This window comes from Monodelphis domestica, chromosome 4 (genome assembly GCF_027887165.1).
Source record: "Monodelphis domestica isolate mMonDom1 chromosome 4, mMonDom1.pri, whole genome shotgun sequence".
NCBI lineage: Eukaryota > Metazoa > Chordata > Mammalia > Didelphimorphia > Didelphidae > Monodelphis > Monodelphis domestica.
The window spans coordinates 169,019,142-169,039,440 of NC_077230.1; the positions used below are offsets into that span (position 1 = coordinate 169,019,142).

At 33.4% G+C, this 20,299-nt stretch overlaps 1 protein-coding gene across 6 annotated transcripts in view; it reads right to left on the reverse strand.

The window, feature by feature from the left end:
• KCNH7 (potassium voltage-gated channel subfamily H member 7) overlaps positions 1-20,299 on the reverse strand; it is a 629,307-nt gene that overhangs the window by 83,642 nt on the left and 525,366 nt on the right. For all 6 annotated transcript variants that reach the window (XM_056793960.1, XM_056793959.1, XM_056793961.1 and 3 more), the window contains one exon: positions 8,034-8,433. In XM_056793960.1, the coding sequence (XP_056649938.1) occupies positions 8,034-8,433 (400 nt within the window). The remainder of the gene's footprint in view (positions 1-8,033; positions 8,434-20,299) is intronic.

A 20,299-nucleotide genomic window follows, 5' to 3' on the forward strand; every position in this document is an offset into this window, starting at 1 on the left:
GCCAACTACCACTGTGTTTTTCTTTTTCTTCTGACCTTTAAAGGATGATCGCTCACTTGATTGCTTCTATGTTTCTACTTTGTCAGTTTCTGAAGGTCCAGAAATTGCTTCTTTCTCAGAGTAGTTATCTTCTTTTTCCTCTTCAGAAAGAGTCTCAAATTAGAGTTTTTTTAAAATTTCAAATGTATAATTATCCTTTTCTTCCCTTTGTCCTCCAGATGACATTCTTCCATTCTTTTCTTTACTTGACAGAAGTCAAATTTGTCCTCAGCCACTTAATATCTACCTTCTACCCCCATTGAACCCCCACTTCAAATTTCTGTTTTAGGATTATCTCATTGTCCCTGATTATCTAGGGTGTAAAGGATTCCTTGAGTTCCTTTTCTTTCTCTTCTAGGATGGAGACCAATCTATGCTTTGAATATAGCAACAACTTGAGATAATGGTGGAAATTTAAATATCACATGCAAAATGCACTTCCTATACTGATTTAGATTGTTTTATGAGTATTCATATCTCCTCCTAAAAACTTCTTTAATACTTCTGTTGATTTTTATCAACACTTAACTTCACAGCTAACTTCTTTTAATTTATCTAGACAATTATAATCACCAAAAGTATAAACACCCCATTTCACACATTGAATGGGGAAGGTCTATGACTCATGTGTGTGTGGTAGTGGATGATGAATCAAAATCGACTGACTGCCTTCTGGGCAGTCCTAAAACAAAGGGTCAACTGTGATTGGTAGACATAAAATTAGAGGAAGATACAGGAAGTGATGCAAAAGAAATGTCTTGAAAAGGAGCTGTTACTTCCTGTGAGAGGCAGTTCTTCATTTTTTGGAAGTGGAGACTAATGGAATTCTTCATGCTTTTGAGTTGAGGCTGGTGAAGAGGGGCAGAAGGATCTCCTGACTGGACCTGAGACTCTGTTTTCTGGTGAGGCTAATAAAGAACCTGATGACTGAACCAACACATGGTGAGTGAAAGGCTGATTCCTAACTGCTGGTTTTTCTCTGAAGAGACTGGCCTCAGGAAAGACCTACTCTTCAGAGAGTCTTCCCCAGGTCCTCAGGCTTTGCCGAGGTCAGTTGAAACTAATTCTCTCTGCCCCAAGGGGCTGGGAGTAAATTCCTTAGAGCTCAGGCTAGGTATCTTACCTTATGTTCTCTCTGATTTTTTGCTTCACTCTTTCTACATTTTGTAAATAAATTGTAAATAAAATCTATTTGGAATTAATTAAATTCCGGGTGATCACACTCTTAAATAATCAAGTTCAACCCTTTAAAAATTAACCCCATTTCCCCCTTACACTTTGCTTCCTGGTGGATTGATCTGGAACCCAACTGTGAGCTCTTTAGGCAAGAAAGAATAGAAATGCAGTTTCTCATAGGCGACTGCTATTAACTTCTTTTCAGAAGGATTTTGCTTGCTTTCATTTTTATGAACTGTATATATTCCCTTGCTTAGAGTTATTACTTTTCTTTTTATGAACTGCTCTTTAAATGCCTTGGGAAGCATTCTTACTTGGGAGTATGTGAATATTTTTTAGAGGAATTATTGGTTTGAACCTTTGGACTCTGTTGAGTAATCAACTCTAGCATACAAGTAACCACTACACTTACTTACCTTACCTTCCTTTGTCAGTGATCTGCTCTTCCTTCTTGAGGCTTTTTCAGGTCTTTTCTACTTAATTTTTTCCCCTTTTAGAATGAGCCTTCCTTTATATTGAGTTTTTTCTCTATCTTTAATCCATATTGTTCTCCTATAGTTTATCCCTAAACTGAGCCAAACTGCACAAATTCAAGCTCTGACCTCTTTCACAAGCCTAAATACCTCAAAATCACTTTCATAATTTCTTTCTGCTCATCTGGACCTAGTTCTTATATGTTCTCTTATAGAAGCTGGAAGAAGAGGGTTTTAAAAACCATATAGTAAGTTCTAGATTTAGAAACAGGAATTGAATTTGAATCTCAGCTCTGTTATTAGTTGTATGATTTTAGGTGGTCATACCATCTATGGGAGTCAATTTCCTCATGTAAAAAGTGAAGGGTTGGTCTAAATGACCTCAAAGCTTCTTCTAGCTCTACATCCTATGAGCTTGTGATCCACTATATTTGAATTCTCCAAAGTATTATATGAAGAAGCAGAATTCCAAAGAAACACAGATGAGATGGGCAGCTAGATTAAATCAAGTACACTTAAAGGAATGAACAAAACCTTGAGGGATCTGAAGGAATGACTTTCCTGATTATCTGAAGGAGGGAAAACTACTGAATAACCGAGAGGGGGACTATATATTTTTGCTGTGTTATTAGTATGTATATTATTATGTATTATGGCATATATATTATATATGGTATAGAATATGCATGCTATTAGTATATATATTAGCATATATACATTATTATTACTGAAAATATTTGACTAAGGAGTTAGTAACTACTAATTCTTATAATTATTTTTCTTATTTCTACTATATATAAGAATAATTTATACAATTCATGGGCATTCTTGAATAAAAATGAGAAGGGGACACACAGACTATCACAAAGCATATTTCATAGCAAATTATAGCTTCACCATCATATAACTGACTGAAGTGTCTATAAAGATTATAAGATCTCACTGTGCTTCCCATTTCTTAATTTAAAAAAAAATATTGACTTGGTACAATAATGTCAGAGTTAAAGGCTCTTTTAAAGCAAGGTATCTCTTTTATTCATGTTAGAAAAGCCTATGAAAGATTCCTTGATATATGTAACAACATAAATAACTTTGGTGATATTTTGATCATTAGTATCAAGTGAGGCATAAAACAAGGAAATGGTGCTTTTTGTTATAGTCTAGAAGAGTATTTAATTGGGAGCTATATAGTCAAGTGTTCCAAAAGTTACTGCTAATGGATGGCATTGCGCTAAAGCCATCAATCCCTGGGACATTGTAGAACCTTCTAAATGAGGAATAATCATTCAATGGAGATTCAACTAAGTAAGTGATAGAAAGGCAATGCAGTTGAATTTGCAGTTTGTTGAATTGGTCTAGCAGGGTATATAGGTTGGATATGGGAGGGTAAAGAAGTAGGCCTAGGATTGAATGAAATGTCGACAGTGGACTGGATTGTATTTGGGAAATTACGTAGTGTTTTCAATTACTACAAGCTTCTTCATGCAACAAATATTCATCTTTTTTGATATCAACATTCTGCTGGTGAAGGCAAACAATAATAGGCTACCACTGTATCTATGGAATCAAAATTGCAGCTCACTTAAAACCATGGGAGAGAGGCATGGTGGGTATAAGCATACTTAAGATTGTTATGAACAATGAACTGCAAGCAAAAAAAGCAGAGCAATATATATCACCAAAGGGATTAAGAGAACCAGAGGGAATTCCAGTGCACTGGTCATGGAGTATATGTTGGAAGGCTAATGTATACGAGTCACACAGGGTGAGATGACATGGGTGATTTGTTTCGCCATTGTTAGAAGTATTACCCATATTGATAGGATTACAGATCCATTGGAGTATTTAGCTGGAGAAGAGCAAAGCACTTTGCAAAATGTTTATTAAATGCATGCTAGACAGCAAAGGGGATATAAAAATTAACTAGACACAGCCATTGGCCTTGAAAGCAGTTTACAACCCAGTAGGGGAGAAGAAATACTAATAACTATAAAAAATAAATATCAGGGGTCTATAAAGGTTACAAAGTGCTATGAGAGTTCAAAGTGAATAAAAGTCCCAGTTGGATAAAATGAGGGATTAGGAAAGGATTCATGGAAGACCTAATTTGAACTGGGCTTTTAAGAAAGGTTTAGATTTCAACAAGAGGAAATGAGGAATCTAGGCATTGGAAAAAATTTGACTAAAAATGCTAATCAGATAGCAAAGGCTTACAATACAATATGATAACAGAATATTTGAATGAAATAATTTAAAATGATTTTTTAAAAGCAGGGTAGTGCCTAATTACAGAAGACCTTGAATGCTAGAATAAGAAGTTTTGACTTAATTCAATAGACAATGGGGAAGCACTAAAGGTTTTTGGACAGAGGAGAAATATGATCAGATTTGTTTAATAGTAAGATTAATCTGGTATGTAGAATGAATCCAATTTTGCAGAGATTGTACGTAGGAAGATTAGTTAGAGGAGAAGTATCATCAATTCTCTACACATTCTAATGTTTTGCTTACTTATCCTTAATGAGGACTGAGGAGAGAGACAGCATGCCTTACTAGATGGAAAATACCTTGAAGCCAGGAAGACCTGAGTTCAAGTTCCACCTTTGGCTCATGCGGACTGTCTGAAATTGTAGAAATCCCTTAACTTAGTACTTTAGGGAATTCTCTAAAACAATAAATGGCAGAGATCGTGCTGGTTTGCATTGATAGCAGGAATTTCTTCTTCTCAGAGTTCCCTGTACCAGTGAATTCACATGTCTAGTCCTTTTCTGTCTCTAAACAGTAGGGAGCTTAGTATATCAGAAGTGGTTATAAGACCACAAGGAATTGCATGATCCTAATAAAAGGATTACAAACAATTTACTATTGAGGCAATTATTTATTGAGACCGTGTGGTAGCACAGTGGATAGAATGCTAGGTTTGAAGTCAAGAAGACCTGAGTTCAAATTTGGCCTTAAGCATTTACTAGGTGTATGATTCTGGGCAAGTCACTTAATCTGTGTTTGCCTCAATATCCTGACTTTTAAGATTGGGATACTAATAGAGTTTGTTGTAAGGCTCAAAGGAGATTATATTTGTAAAGTGATTAGCACAGTACTTGGTGCATAGTAAGTACTGCACAAATATTATTATTTTAAATGTTATTATTTTTACCATCCTCCTCCTCATCACTTGACTAACCTCATCCTTAGTTCCCAATATTGCTTTTTGATCTGATCATTCCCAATAAGGAAATGAACATCTCTTGGTTGGTTATTCTGCCCCAAACATAGCTGGTTCACTATATACCTTTTTGCTTTCTGATTTATACCATAGTCTTTAAAATATTAAGCAGCCCCTTTTATTCTTTGGTCTGAAGCAAGAACAAATATTTAGAGGAATGACAAAATACATACTTCAAGCAGGTCAGAATGGAGATGAATTATGTTTAGCAGTGACTTAAAATAACATGTTGAACAAATGAATACATCCCATTGTTTGTTAATACTGATTTGATTAATGCTTGCTTTCTCATGCTAATCCACTTTATATCCTTTATTCTGTTTAAGCTTTGCTTCTCAGAAGTTTGGCAACTTCTTAGTCTTAGTAACTTATTGGTGTTCAGAGTCCTGAGAGTTTAAGTGACTTCCCCAGATTCAGCCAATGTTAGAAGTACTGGAACTCGGAGGCAGCTTGATGGCTCAGTGGATTGAGTTCCTGAGTTCAAATATGGCCTCAGACACTTCCTAGATGTGTGACCCTGGGCAAGTCACTTAACCCCCATTGCCTAGCCCTTACCACTCTTCTGCCTTGGAACCAATACAGAGTCCTGATTCTAAGATAGAAGGTAAGGGTTTAGGGAAAGAAAAAAAAAGTTCTCAGGTTCTCCTGGCTTTGAGTCTTTCTCACAAGCTAAAAATCTCATTACTTTCAGAAAAAACACTATTCTGAAGACAAATAAACATATTTCTCTAGTTATGTCTATTGTTATGTGACTAAAATTAGTTCATCAATTTCTAAATAACATTTTGGATATTCCTGAGGATTAGTATATAGAGGAGCACAAAAATATTCAAGGTTTAAATCTTAGAAATAAATGACTCCAAATAAATTTCAGTATTATAAGTTTCACTTACAGTTATTCTTCCTCATTTTGTACTTTATACTCTATCCTTTTGTAAGATCTCTATGTAATAGATTTCCAAAATATTCAACATGTAATTTGTTGTCATGAAAAGTACTTTGCTTTGAGTGATGAATAAAACTCATATTTAGAAGTAAAATCTCAGTTTTAATGCAAATGTTAAAATTAGTCTATAGACATTTTAATATCCTTTATTTTAATTATTATTTTTTTACTTAGACAAACAAAAAAACAACAACTCTTACCTTCTGTCTTAGAACCATATAAATACTGTGTAATACTGTGTATTGGTTATAAGGCAGAAGAATGGTAAGAGCTAGGCAATGGGGGTTAAGCGACTTGCCCAGGGTCACAGAGCTAGGAAGTGTTTGAGGTCACATTTGAACCCAGGATCTCCTGCCTATTGGCCTGGCTCTCAATTCCCTGAGCCACCCAATTGCCCCTATTTTTTAACTTTTTATTTTATCTTTACTTTTAAAATAAGGTGAAACTGATCTTCAGGGTACAGATATTCTACTTTAAGGAAAGCTAGAAAAATTGTATTCTTTTCCTTTAGTAAGAATGAGCCTTGATTTTGCAGTGAAGTATATAACAAATAACGAATCAGTTGCTATGTTCTTTGTGGCATGGCATAAATATTGTCATTAGTTAGTTTTTTATGTTCTGGGAAATATAATTTGATAGTTCTATGCAATATCTAGCAATTAAATTCAAGGAAGACAGGTTAGATATTTTCCCCAGTTTCTCCTAGATCCAATAATAAACATTTTATTCTGTATCCTAGAAAGCAGTAGTTCTTTGTTCACAAAGAATTAAATTGAGTTTTTCAAACAAAAGTCCTGAAATTATAGTTATGTTTGTGTTTTAACATTTTCTTTAATTGTATCCCCTCTTGCCCAGCAAATTATAGAATACTTTGTCCAAAACAAATACTAAACATATGCTTACATATGTTTTGGCTGTTCATGTGGGTGTGAATTATGTGTTTTGGATATATGCAATATAACTATGGAGAAGACAAACCTTTGTACATTATATTTTATTCATATCTTTATTTTAGAAATTTTGGTTTCTAATTTGTGGCAGTTGGCCCCTATGGAATTTCTTTAAAATGCAGGTATGTAATTTGTTAAAGGCAAACTTCTTGTTTTCTCTTTTCATCTGTGGGTATTATGTATGTGTTTTATATAAACCATTGAACCTAATAGCTGTTTGTTGCTATGCCCTCCAGGACTTGGAGAAGGAGGATTTGCTATTAGAGAAATCACCTCTGAAGGACTTTACCCAGCAGGGCCCATGTTCATTCTACTTTCAGGTGTAATGTGAAATTTGTGTTTAAAGTCAAGCCTTTGCTTGGCTTTGGGATCAGGATCAACAGTTATTTAAAAGCAATTTCATTTTGTTAGGCAAATATTCAGGACTGAAAGAAAGCATTTACATACATATATTTAAATATGAAATGTATCATAAGTAAATTGGCATTCAAATGAGGAAAACCCATTTCAGAATAAGTGGACTTATAGAAGCACTTTTAGAAATCCAGTATTTAAAAAACTGAAAGTTAAGTATCTGAATTTAGTTGATAATCTCAAGTTGATCTTTTCAAACTGCTACCACTTTTAGTGGTTCTGAAATGTGAGTTCATGTTACTATTAAAAATCTCTTCACTTTTAACAAAGGATTTTTCACCTCAAAAGATACTAAAGTGGCATAAAACTGATGAACATCATATTGGCCTACTGCAACTGGCTGTTCTCTCATCTGCCACTCTGCTCCCAAATTCCTACTGCAATGGCAGAAGTAGATGACTTGAATCCACACTTAAGGAAAAAGTCTTACACTTCTGCAAAAATGAAATGATGAGATAATTTTTTGCATTCAAACAAGCCTCTACCCAAGAAAGAAATACTTCCAGAAAAAAAAAAGTCTCTATCGGTAATAAAGAACATCATATAAAAACACTCCATTCCAGAATCCTAAGAATACTGTAATTCCAACTTCCTTCTGGTGGTATGCTTAGGCTCTAATAACCTTTGATTGTTCTTTATGGTGTCTGTTTTGGAATAACCCAGATTCTGGAGAACAAAATATATGATAATGTTCCAATATGCGCACAATTTTCCTCATTTATATTTCTCCCCTCCCTTTATCTATAACAGACTTATCCTAGAGTTATCAATGTATTCATTTTATTTGATAATCAGACAGAAATTTTACTTACAGCCAATCAACATGACACAAATGGAAAAGATTTTCTCCGAATTGGTGTTAGGAGACACATTCCCGAATCCTACACTTGTTAAACTGCTGAAGGTAAAGTAAAGTGCTGTCACGTATTTGTCTTTAATGGATGGTCCAGAGCTTGCATCACTTTGATTGTAACGTTTTCCAATTTGTTGTCCTAAGGTATCCAACCATCCAATTTTGTCAATCAGGTAAGGCCTTTCTACATTGCCAATGGCATACCAAATGCAAGCCAGCCAATGTGCAATTAGCGCAAAAATGCACATGAGAAGCATGAGAACAGCAGCACCATATTCAGAATATCGGTCCAATTTCCTTGCCACTCTCACCAATCGCAGAAGCCTAGCTGTCTTCAAAAGGCCAATTAATGTTGTGGTCTGCAGAAACAAATATGCAACATCAGAAAGTGTTACTACTCAGGAGGAGGCATGTTCTCAAATGGTAAATCCAAGTTAAAAAATTTGCTTTTAAGTGCAAGATCAAATTATAAGAGTAAGTTTTAATTAAATATTCATTTCATTTCTTTATTAAGATCCTGAACCATTTCTTTGTGAGATAGGTTGCAGAGACAATTTGCTGCTATTTCAATAAGGAAAAGACATTCTAAGAACTGTACATATTGGACACTATGCTTTACTTTTTAGATTTCAACTAGAGACTTTAGTCCTTAACTAGGACTCTTTTGGGTAGGTGAAGCTGTATCTTCATATGAGATTAAAACAATATTATGATGTTAGTTTAACTCTTCAACTTTTAGATGTCACAAAACACTATGTATCTCTGATTATATTATTATTATTATTATTAAAGTCCTTATCTTCCATCTTAGAACCAATACTGTATATTGGTTCCAAGTCAGAAGAGTAGTAAGGGGTAGGCAATAGAGGTTAAATGACTTGCTCAGGGTCACTCATGGGAGGAAGTGTTTGAGACTAATTATGAACTCAAGACCTCCCATCTCTAGGTATGCTTCTCAATCCACTGAGCCACTTACTTGCCCCTAATGATTATTATTGTCCTGGTATGTAATGGTAAGACCAAATCACATAATAAAAGAACACTTAGGGGATTATTTGGTCTTGAAATCTGATAACTCCAAAGTATACATTCATTTCTTAGATTTACTAAACAATGTCAACTATAAGTACTTGTATAGCTACATAGTAGTCATTTAATCTGTATACAGCAGTGAATACTTATTTCACAGAATACTTCCAACTGACTTAAGAATAACAATTACCACATTAAAAAAAGGAATATAAAATAGAATGTAAACCCTGAAAGTAATCTTTTCATTTCCATTAAAAAAACAAAAACTACCTGATTCCAAGGAAAACTTTTTTATTAAAAGAAATGCTAAAATAAATTTCATTCTGAATTCTTTCTGACAGCCTACTATAGTCAAGGTATACTAATTTTAGCAGGCACATAGCAATTTTCTTCTTTGAGGAAATGCAGAAAGTTTGGAGATATGTAATCCTGGGATCCCTGTTTTCAGTACATGATTGATTTCATTATATCAGATACTGGGGGATAAAGATGGAAAACAGTGTAGAGAGAAGGAAAGAGAAGAATTAGGAAGGGGAAATTTTTCATAATTAAAGGAGAGACAGGTAGAATTGGCCTTCTTGGTCTTGCTGGGAAGTACATTATTCCTTTCATTCCATGGGTATTCCATTTAGGAAGGTAAGGGTTCTGAAATTAAATAGGACCTTTGAATTCTTAAAAAAAGTAATATATATCTTCCATTTTATCTAATTTTCTCCCCCCAAACTACATCATTAGAAAGGGAGGTAACACTTGCCTTCTAGCCCCATGTAGAAACCACCAGACTTTGACACACAAAGATTTGAATTCTCTATACATATTATTTATCATGTTGACAGTAGAAATTTCCCTGGCTCACTCTTCAGTTCCCCATTGCTTTTAATTTGAGTGTATCCCCCTGCTTGTATTGTGACCCATTTATTTGTTTTGTAACTGTAGAAATGTTTGAGATTTGTTGTTTGAAACAGCTATGTCTATATAGTAGCTTAGGGGCAAACTGCTGTATTGACCTAAAAATAAATAAAATATGATTTTGAAAAACTCTAGGCAAGCAGTTATTTAAAGGAAATGCTTCAAAAATATGTTTTTTTTTTGTTAACATACTTAGGCAACTGAGTAAAAACAACTTTCATAGATTAATGGTAAATGGTCCTAAAGATAGTAATGCTAAAAAAGAGACTTTATTTATAAATTAAAAAAATCTTTTGAGCATGTTTTGAAAAAAATCACTCAATGTCATTGGCACATTCTAAGGATATACATAAATTAAAAGAAATAATCTTTAAACACCAGATGTCATCAAGTACACCAAGCATGCAAACTGACATGATAAATACAACAAAGAAAACAAGGTAAATTATGGAAGTGGGAAGAGTATGGTATAGGATATATCTACTTATGATTATTCAGAGAAAATGATTATGTAGAGTCAGCCAGAGTTCCAAGGTTTACTCTGAAACTGATACTAATCAGTTGCTCCTTATTTCTGTTGAACTACAAGAACAAATGAATATTGATTTCATCAATCAAAGAAGTTCTCTTATCGTTCAGTAATATATTCCCTTGTACAAATATTTATGCTATTCTGACAAGATAAAAAAATGGCTCTGACATATCTATTGTTCCCTAGTTGATACCAACACACCTGAGCATTCTTTGTTAGTTGCTGCAGTACACTACTGTATCACCAAAAGATAATTACTTTTATATTATAGTGACACTTTATATTAAAATAGTGCTTTTCATATTCACTGGCTTTAAATACTTAATTCTCATAACACCCTAGCAAAGGGTTGGGGTTTATTGCTGCAGTTTACAGATGAGGATTAAATGATTGTCTCAAAATCTCAGAGGGATAACAAGGGAAGAACTTGAATTCTCAGATCCCTGCTTCATCACTCTAGCTACTTAACTATGTCTTTTCCAGTAGACACATTTGGAAAATGAATATCCAGGGAAAACCAACTAACAGTATTAGAAGTTTGCCCTGAACATATTTTGTGAAGCTTCAGCCAGTTTTATGATGATGATGAACATCATCTTGCTCAAAATTATGAAACCCATTTATATTTGTTCAGTGTTAGAGGATATAATTAACACTTACCTCTCAGACATATTTGATCAGGCTTTTGCTAAAGACAGTTTTGTCTTTGAGACATAGTTTATCCCATAATATATTCAACTTCATGTAGTAACCAATTATGGTATAATGTGGGTCTTCTGTATTTGTAATTTTTATTTGGGAAAATATCCTTTTCAAGTGAAACTACATAGTAACCTATATCTAATTAATAGACACGTTACTTACTGAAAATGAAAAATTATCTTTTAGTTATTTCCCCCACCCTACAAGACTCAATTAGGATTCTGTCTCCTCCATGAAATCCTCTCTGGTATTCCAATGTATGAATGATATTCCACTGAAAAATTTCTCATAGAAGTTTGAACTTCTCTTTTGCAATTATTATAATTCTGACTTGTATTATGATTTACATTTTTCCATTATTAGATTGTGAATGTAAAAACTATCTTATTTCATTGTTAGCACCTCAGCTTATAGTTGACTTTTCACCTTGAATTAGAATTCAGCACACATTTATTAAGCTCCTACAAGGAACAAGTTATGGTTCCTGACTATAGTTACTGTAGTTGATCCTTGTAAATAGAGATCCTCCTGTAGACCATGTTGTACAGTAGAAAGTAACAGTTTAGGTAATAGGGGGAGATCAAGGAAATGGGTTATTACAAAGTCAGAATATATAGAGAAATTAGTGGTTATGCAGTGGAACTATACCAAACAAAAGCTATCATTTTAATCTCTTCCAGTTATATGAAAAAGAAACAATGAATATGGACAATTCCCAAGATCCACATGCCATCAAATAATCATCTAATCTTGAGCATCTTGAACATCTCTGAACTAATAATTTCTTTTAAATGATTGAATGAGATTTTAAACTTCCCATGCCAGAATGTCAAAGACTAAGAGGCTACTAAGTTAAGAGTTTTATTTTAATGCATATAGTCATAACTGGCTTCTTCTGTGAAATGACAATTCTTTAGGTATTCAATTATGTCAATTTTCTTAATAGTGGAGAAATTTCTTCTAGTTCCAAAATTTTTAATATGATCTCCTTATGTCCAGATTTTCTTAAACCATAGTTAGTTATTTATCTTTGGGATAGAATTTTTGGGTTAAAATAAAATCATCTCAAAATTGGAAGCTAATTTGGAGTTCACTTAGTCTATCTTCCCTTAATTCCCATCTAGAATAATCCCAGAAGTTGTGATCTATTGTTGTTTTATCACCTTCAGTTAAGTAAGGGGCATTTAATATTTTTGGTGTCATGGACTCCTCTGGCAATTCTGTGGAATGTATGTACTCTTTCTCAAAATAATGTTCTTAAATTGTAAAAATCAAATACATTGAATTACAAAGGAATGCAATTATATTGAAATATAGTTATACAGTTATTTTTAAAGTTTACAAAACCCAGGTAAAGAACTCTTGAATTAATGGAAACAGATCACCTTATTGAGATGCCTATTTCCTTTGCAGACATTTTTTTCCATTGATATAGATATCTGAAATTTATAATCTTAGAGATTTTCCTGGTTCTGGCGGTGGTGCTGGTAGAATTGAGAGGTTAAAAGAACTAACATGTACCAAAAAGAAGACTTAAACCTAGTTCTAATTCCAAGGCCAGCCCTCTTTATGTACTGTATTGCATCACATCTCTACCTAGAGATTATAGGATTGAAAAAATAATCCCAAATGAAAACTAAATATATTCTAAACCAAGCTGAGGAAAAATGTTAACTTTTTTGATTAGGTTTTTGATTGATTCTCTAGGATTATCTAAATATATCATTTTATCATCTGTGAAGAGTGAGAACTTTATTTCCTCATTAATTATTCTATTTCTTTCAATTTCTTATATTATTTTTTTAGTTAACATTTCTAGAAAAATATTGAAGAATAGTGGTGATAATGAATATCCTAGCTTCATTCCTGATCTTATTGGGAAGGCTTCTAGTTTATTTCCATTACAGATGTTTCCTGATGGTTTTAGATAAATGCTATTTATCATTATGAGGAATGTTCCATTTATTCCAATGTTTTCTGGTGGTTTTAATAGGAATGGGTATTGAATTTTTTTCTGAAGCTTTTTCTGCAACTATTTTGTTTTTGATATGGTCAATTTTGTTGATGGTTTTCCTAATGTTAAACCATTCTACATTCCTGGTATAAAAGCTGCCTGGTCACAATGGGATATATTGAATATCTGTTATGATATATTGTTGCAATCTCTTTGCTAGTATTTTATTTAATTATTTTGTATCAATTAGGGAATTTGGTTTATAGTTTTCTTTTTCTTTTTCTCTTCCTGGTTTAGGAATCAGTACCATATTTGTGTTAAAAAAGAAATTTGGTAGACTATTTCCCCAAATAGCTTATATATTATTGGAATTGATTATTCTTTTTTTCTTAGGGAATTCATTGATGACTTGTTCAATTTCTTTTTCTGTAATGGAGTTGTTTAAGTATTATATTTCCTCTCATGTTAATGTGGGCAATTTGTATGTTAAAAAACATGCCTCTATTTTGTTTAGATTGCCATATTTCTTGGAATGATTTGACAAAATAGCTTATAATAAGTACTTTAATTTCTTCCTCATTGGTTGTGAATTTGCCCTTTTCATTTTTCATACTGTTAATTTGGTTAAATTGATAAAAAAGAAAGAAGAAAACTAATTATTTAATCATTTTTTATTATAAAACCAGCTCCTTGTCATATATAAGTCCAATTCTTTTTCTTACTTTCAATTTTATTAATCTCTCCTTTGATTTTTTAGGATTTCTAATTTGGTATTTAATTGGGAATTTAAAAATTGTTCTTTTTCTAATTTTTAAAAGTTGCATGCCCAATTCATTGATCTGTTCTTTCTCTCTTTCACTGATGTAAACATTTAGAGACATAAAATTTCCTCTAAGAATTGCTTTGGCTGTATCCCCCCAAATTTTGATATGTTGTCTCCTTATTGTCATTCTCTTTCTAAATTCCATTTATGAGACAGAAATTATGCCCAAGAACAAGAGTATTGTAAGAAATTAAATGGTACATAATGGTATTAGATTTTTAACATAGACTTTTTCTACACAATTAAATGTATTCTGCCATAAAAAAGAAAAATATTGTGCTTGATTATCAATGGATAATATGTAAATGATGGCTAACGATGCAAATATGTATGCATATACATATATACATATATCCATATGAAGGCAAAAACCCCTTGGATAGTGCTCCATCCAAGCTTTTGTTAGGAAATAAGCAAATAAGATTGGCCTGTAATTCAACTATAATTCCATAGAGTTTGTAAGAATTTACTGATACTTTCAACATTAATGACAAGAAAATAGTTGCTATAATAATAATAGTTAACATTTATATAGCACTTTAATATTCACAGAGCACTTTCCTTATAAAGAATATTAAGTAGTTAGCATAAATATCATTATACCTATTTTACAGTTGAAGTAATTCAGAATATGTGACTTGTCCATGGTCACATAATTTTTTTGATGTATTTTTGCACATTCATTTGCCATTGTAATACACAGTGGTATTTTGACTTGGTTATAAGTTTGTTTGATGTGTGAGGGATTCATCTTTAACACATAAGTGAAAATATATTGTAGAGACTTTTTCAGGAGAAGCTGGGGGTATGTGTAGTTTTCTTGTCCTAGTAACTTGCTAAACAATTTGCGACACACTATATCAGTGTAATGCAAAGATCAACATCAATGGAATTTATTTTTCTTGAACTTGCCCTGGATCAGGATTGAGTTAGGTGTTTGAATTTTCAAAATCTTGTTGGTGGGATGCATGCAGATTGTATGTAAAAAAAGTGCAAATAGAAAGGACATAGTTAGCAACAAATTAATAATAAATTAATAAGCATGTTGCTTATTGATTATGAAAAATGTCCATAAGGCAAGTATTTGAGTAGACATTAGTAATTTGGCACAGGTGAGTCAACACTGGAAAAGGCAGTTGTGAATATGAAAAATTCACTTGTGTTGTCATACACAGATTTGTCAATCAATGAGCATTTGTGAATAATAATAGTCATTACTATTTACTTAGTCTAGTAATACTAAAATCAAATTTAAATAGTTCTTTAAGGTTTGTAAAGCACTTAACAAATATTTCCTAATTTGATCATAAAAGAACCCTGGGAAATATGTGCTATTACTACCCTTAATTTACAGAGGAAGAAACTGAGACTGAGAAAGATTAAGTGAATTGCTCAAGGTCATACAAATATTAAATCTCTGAGACCAGGTTTAAATTCAGATTTTCTGACTTCATGTCTAATGCTCTCTATACTGTGCCAACTAGCTATACGTAACATGTAAGTAAGTACTTACTAAGTACCATGTACTGAGCTAAGTATTAGAGATGGAAAGAAAGGTAAAAACAGACCTTGATCTCAAGGAGCTTATATATTATATTCTCCTATTCACATAGGAGGTAATCTCAGAGGGAAGGCACTAGCATTATGGGGAAATGAGAAAGGCTTCTTGCAAGAGGTCAGATTTTATCTTGAAGAAAGTAGGAGGTAGAGATGAAGGGTTGGCCAGCAAAAATGCATAGAGTTAGGAAATGGAATGTCTTGTGTGAAGAAGGATGGAGGTCAACATTGTAGAGTATATTGAAGGGAGTAAAGTGTAATGAGACTGGAAAGATATAAAGAAACTGAGTTACAAAGAACTTTAAAATGAGAGATTTTACATTTGATCTTGAAGGTAAAAGGGAGTCACTGGTGTTTATTTAGTAGTGATGAGAGGGGAGGTGAAATGGTCATACATGCACTTCAGGAAGATCTGAGTAGAAGATGGACTAGAATGAAAGATATAAGGAGACCAATCAAAAGGCTATTGCTATTACAAGTTTGATGTGATAATGACTTATACTAGTGTTGTGGCAGTTGGTAGAGAAGAGAAGAGTGTGCACACAAGAGATTTCTTACAGTTAGAATCAATAGGACTTGGAAACATTGTATGGGGGGGTTAGAAAGAGTAGAGTCTGGGAAGAGACTTTAGGTAGGAGTCTGGCTGACTGGATAATTTGTGATATCCTCAACAGGAATAGAGAAGGTAGGAAAAGGTGATTCCTTTGAGGAAAAGATAATGAATTCCATTTTGAACATACTGAATTTAAGATGTCTATGGAATATACTATTTGAGATACTAGACAGTTAGTGATATGACACTGGAAAGAAGCTAATGCTGGATAATCAGATTTAAGAATCATCCACATAGGAATTATAGGGGAAGTATTGGATCAGATTGGGTGAAATGGGAACATATGTATGGGGTTATGGAGTCTACCTTGGCAAGAGAAGGGCCACCACTTCATGTGAGATGAAGGAAGAGATAAGGGGATAATGTCTGAGTGACATGAGAATTTAAGGAGGAAATAAGAAGGAACTCTTGGCAAATGTTTTCATTTTTTTCAGTGAAATATAAGGAAAGATCTTTAGTTGGGAAGGTGGAAGGAGGGGGAATCTTGGAAGATTTGAGGAGGGATGAAACATTTTGATAGGCTACCTACTGTGGCAAGTGGAATGGGATTCATTAGAAAGGTATGAAAAGATTTTCCTTGCTGCAGTGAGGGCTACAGTAAAATGATGTAACTTAAATTTGTAGTGGATCCAGGCAGCATGGTTTGTGATTTTTCCCAGTTCTGTTGAATAGTTTCAAAATAAGAGCAAAGGAAAGATGGTGGGAATAACACAAGACTAAGTCTTGGTAGGGTAAGATAGCTGAAAGTAAAAAAAAAATCACAAGGGAATCAAGAGTAGAAGACAGTGCGGAATCTTATTGGTCTATGAAGAGGTTAAGATGGAGAAGGAATGAGAGCATAGCCAGTGCTTAAGTGATGGGCTGGGAAAAAACAGAGTTGTGAAGATATTGTTGGTCATAGTGAAGAAAAAGAATAGGGTAAGGCCTTTCAAGACAGAATGAGAGATATAATGATAACAGATTATGGTCAGATAAAGGAATTTCATGGTTCACAAACAGAAGATTTGTGAACAATGGCAAGATTTCAAGGTATAATAACATTTTGTTGCTGAGGTGGGGTGGAGGAGCAGGTAATGGGAAATGAATAAATTAGAACTTAGAAATTAGGATGTTTAAGTATCAATATGTATGTTGGTAGGGTAGCTAGGTAGCATAGGTGATAGAGTGCTAGGCCTGGAGGTAGGAAGATTCATCTTCACAAATTCAAATCTAGCTTCAGACTTTAACTAGCTAAGTTTTGCCAAGAAAATATCCAATGAGGTCATGAAGAGTCAGATACAACAGAAAACCAACATGTATATTAATATGATATGAAAGCAGGAATTGGAGAGAAAGTTTGGCACTGAAAGAGGAAAGCAAGCAAGCATGTTGGGCTTCAATATATAGCAATTACCAAGAATTTTGATTAGGTAATTTAATATGGATTGAATGAACCTCAACAAAAGGTGAGATTACTGAGCGATGGTGGAGGGAAAATCTGAAAATAGTAATGGGGGCCAGTGGTGCAGCAAGTGTTTTTCTGGAAGCTGTATCATCAGAATGGAGCTAGATCTAAGTGAGTCCAAGAAGATGGAAGGAGAAAGAAAGGAAAAGGGTTTACATGAAAGCAAGTTCCTTAACTATGGAACAGGCTTTATGCAGAGTAGAGTAGAAGGGCTAAGTAGATCTGGAGTGGAACATCGAAGGCATAAGGGTGAAGGGAATAGGAATACAGACATAAAGGAAGAAAGAGAATGGAATCTACATAGTGACATCTAAAGGTTTAGAATCACCAGGATGGGGATAGTATAATAGTTTGAAAGAATGCTATCCTTTGAAAAATGAATTTCAGCAGATTATTAGTGGCAAGTAAACTGACACCTTTGAATATCAATTTTCTCATTTTTAAAATGGTGACAAGCATGTCTGTAACACCTACCTTGCAGAGATGTTGTGAGTTTCAAATGAGATAATACATATAAAGTACTTAAACATCTTTAATGTTTTCTACAAATGATATTATTTTTGACATCGGTATTGTTATTATGCATCAATGATGTTGAAACAAGTTGTCATAGGTCGTGCGGTAGCTGAGGATGCAATAATTAGAAAAATGAAAGATTTGTTCATGCATTTGTCCGAGTAGTTATTCACCATTAGGAAAATATTAATGATGAGTCAAATCCACTTAATGTCAGTATTCATTTTCCCCGACATTTCTTAAGAGTTTCTACCAAGTGATATGAAGTTCTTGAAGCTGAAAATGAAATGACTAATTCTAAAGAATTTGAACATCTTTGTTCACATTTCTAAAGACCAGCTTTATTAAAAATGTTACTACTAATCTATTCATTGTTAATGTAGCAATTATGCATGTAAAATAATGTGATTAAAAATTTAAATATTTTTCATATCAAGAGCTGAATTCAAATTATAAAACTTGCTTGAAATAGCTAGCCATTGAGGGCAAAGTGGACAAGGAAAACATTAATTTAAAATCAGAATTAAACAAAATATCATTTCATGCTGATTGCCATTAAATAGGCATATTTCCTATGAGCTAATCCAGAATTCTGTGGTGCATGGAATGACCATTTTTCTAACTGAGTTAAAATTAAGTGAGTGTAGATGTTCTCATTTTCCATTGAATGACTTGAGGAGTGGGCCCTTTTGTGTTGCAAGTCAGTCTTTGCAGTGTTTGTAGTATTTAAAGAATTTATACTTTGCAAAAAAAAAAAACCCATTTATAATACTGATGGTTAAATTAAAACTAACTGAGGGGATATAGAAGATCTAAAATGAACTATAAAAGACATCAAACTAGAATTGCCTTTCTCAAAATTCCTTGGCTTATAAAAATGATACTGTATCATCATTTATCTATTTTCCATTCATTTGTATGCCTTTATATGTTCTGTTCTCATGCATGTGGGATGTTCTTTATTTTTACCTTCACTTCTTATAATCCCTTGTTTCTCTGAAAGCTCAGTTCAATATTATATGTAAGATCTCTCCCAATGCCCCTACCTAGCAATAGTATCTCATCTCTCAGAATTAGCTTATATTTATTTTTTCTATTTATTTTGTTTAGACTCGTATGTATACCTATTATTTCCCTGATAGAGTGTAAGGCCCTTGTTGGTAGAAATGCTTCCATCTTTGTTTTTCTTTATTTCTCTGTTTTCCTTTGTTTCCAGGACCTAGCCTAGGGCCTTATGACATAATAGGGGATTAATAAATTCTTGTTGATTGGTAATTTTATTAATGCTTATTTTGATTTCTCCTATTTCATATGTTACAGGTCTCTAGTTGCTTTTGTGTATCAGAAAAATCCTAGGGAGCAATAACACACCATAGACTAAATATAGTGCCATAGCACCTTGTTTAGGTGGTAATAGTAATAGGTGTAGTAGCCTGGTATTTTGATGGATCTGTATTCTAATTGAGACAAGTGCTCTCTCCTCTAATGCATGTGGATTATTGATAACTTTTCATCTTGAATGAACTTTGTCCATGTCTTTCTACCTAGTAGTTCCACAGAGGACCTATCCAAGACACTGGAGGTCTTCCCCTGACTATTTAAAAAATCTGTAGAAGTCAATGCAAAATTCAGGTCAATTGCTTTGTTATCCCTTGCTTTTATAATATGCTCCCTTTGCTTCCTTTTATGGTTTGTTTTTGATGATATATTAGTAATCTATTGTAGTTTAATGACATCCATTGTAACATTTAGGCTATCTGCAATTTTGATTCTTTTGTAGAAGGATTTAATTTTGTAGTAGGAAAATAATAAACCCATTTCAAGTTTGTTCCAGTCATTGTGTGGAGGTGACTGGCTTCTCAGAGACTAGGCTATTGAACTCAAGCTCAGGCTCTGGATGGGTAGAAAGTTCTGAGTGTAGGTCAGGTGGCAGACTTCAACACAAGTACCAGCCTGTTTAAAAAAGGCTCCTTGGAAGAGGGTTGATCACAAATGGTGCAATATGTTTTGACCACTGCAACTCATGAAACTAAGTAACAGCTTAATGGAAAAAGGACATATTAATAAGACTAAAGGTTTTAAAAAATAACTTAAGTATTGAAATGTTCAGACATTTTTCAGTCATGTTTGACTGCATGACCCC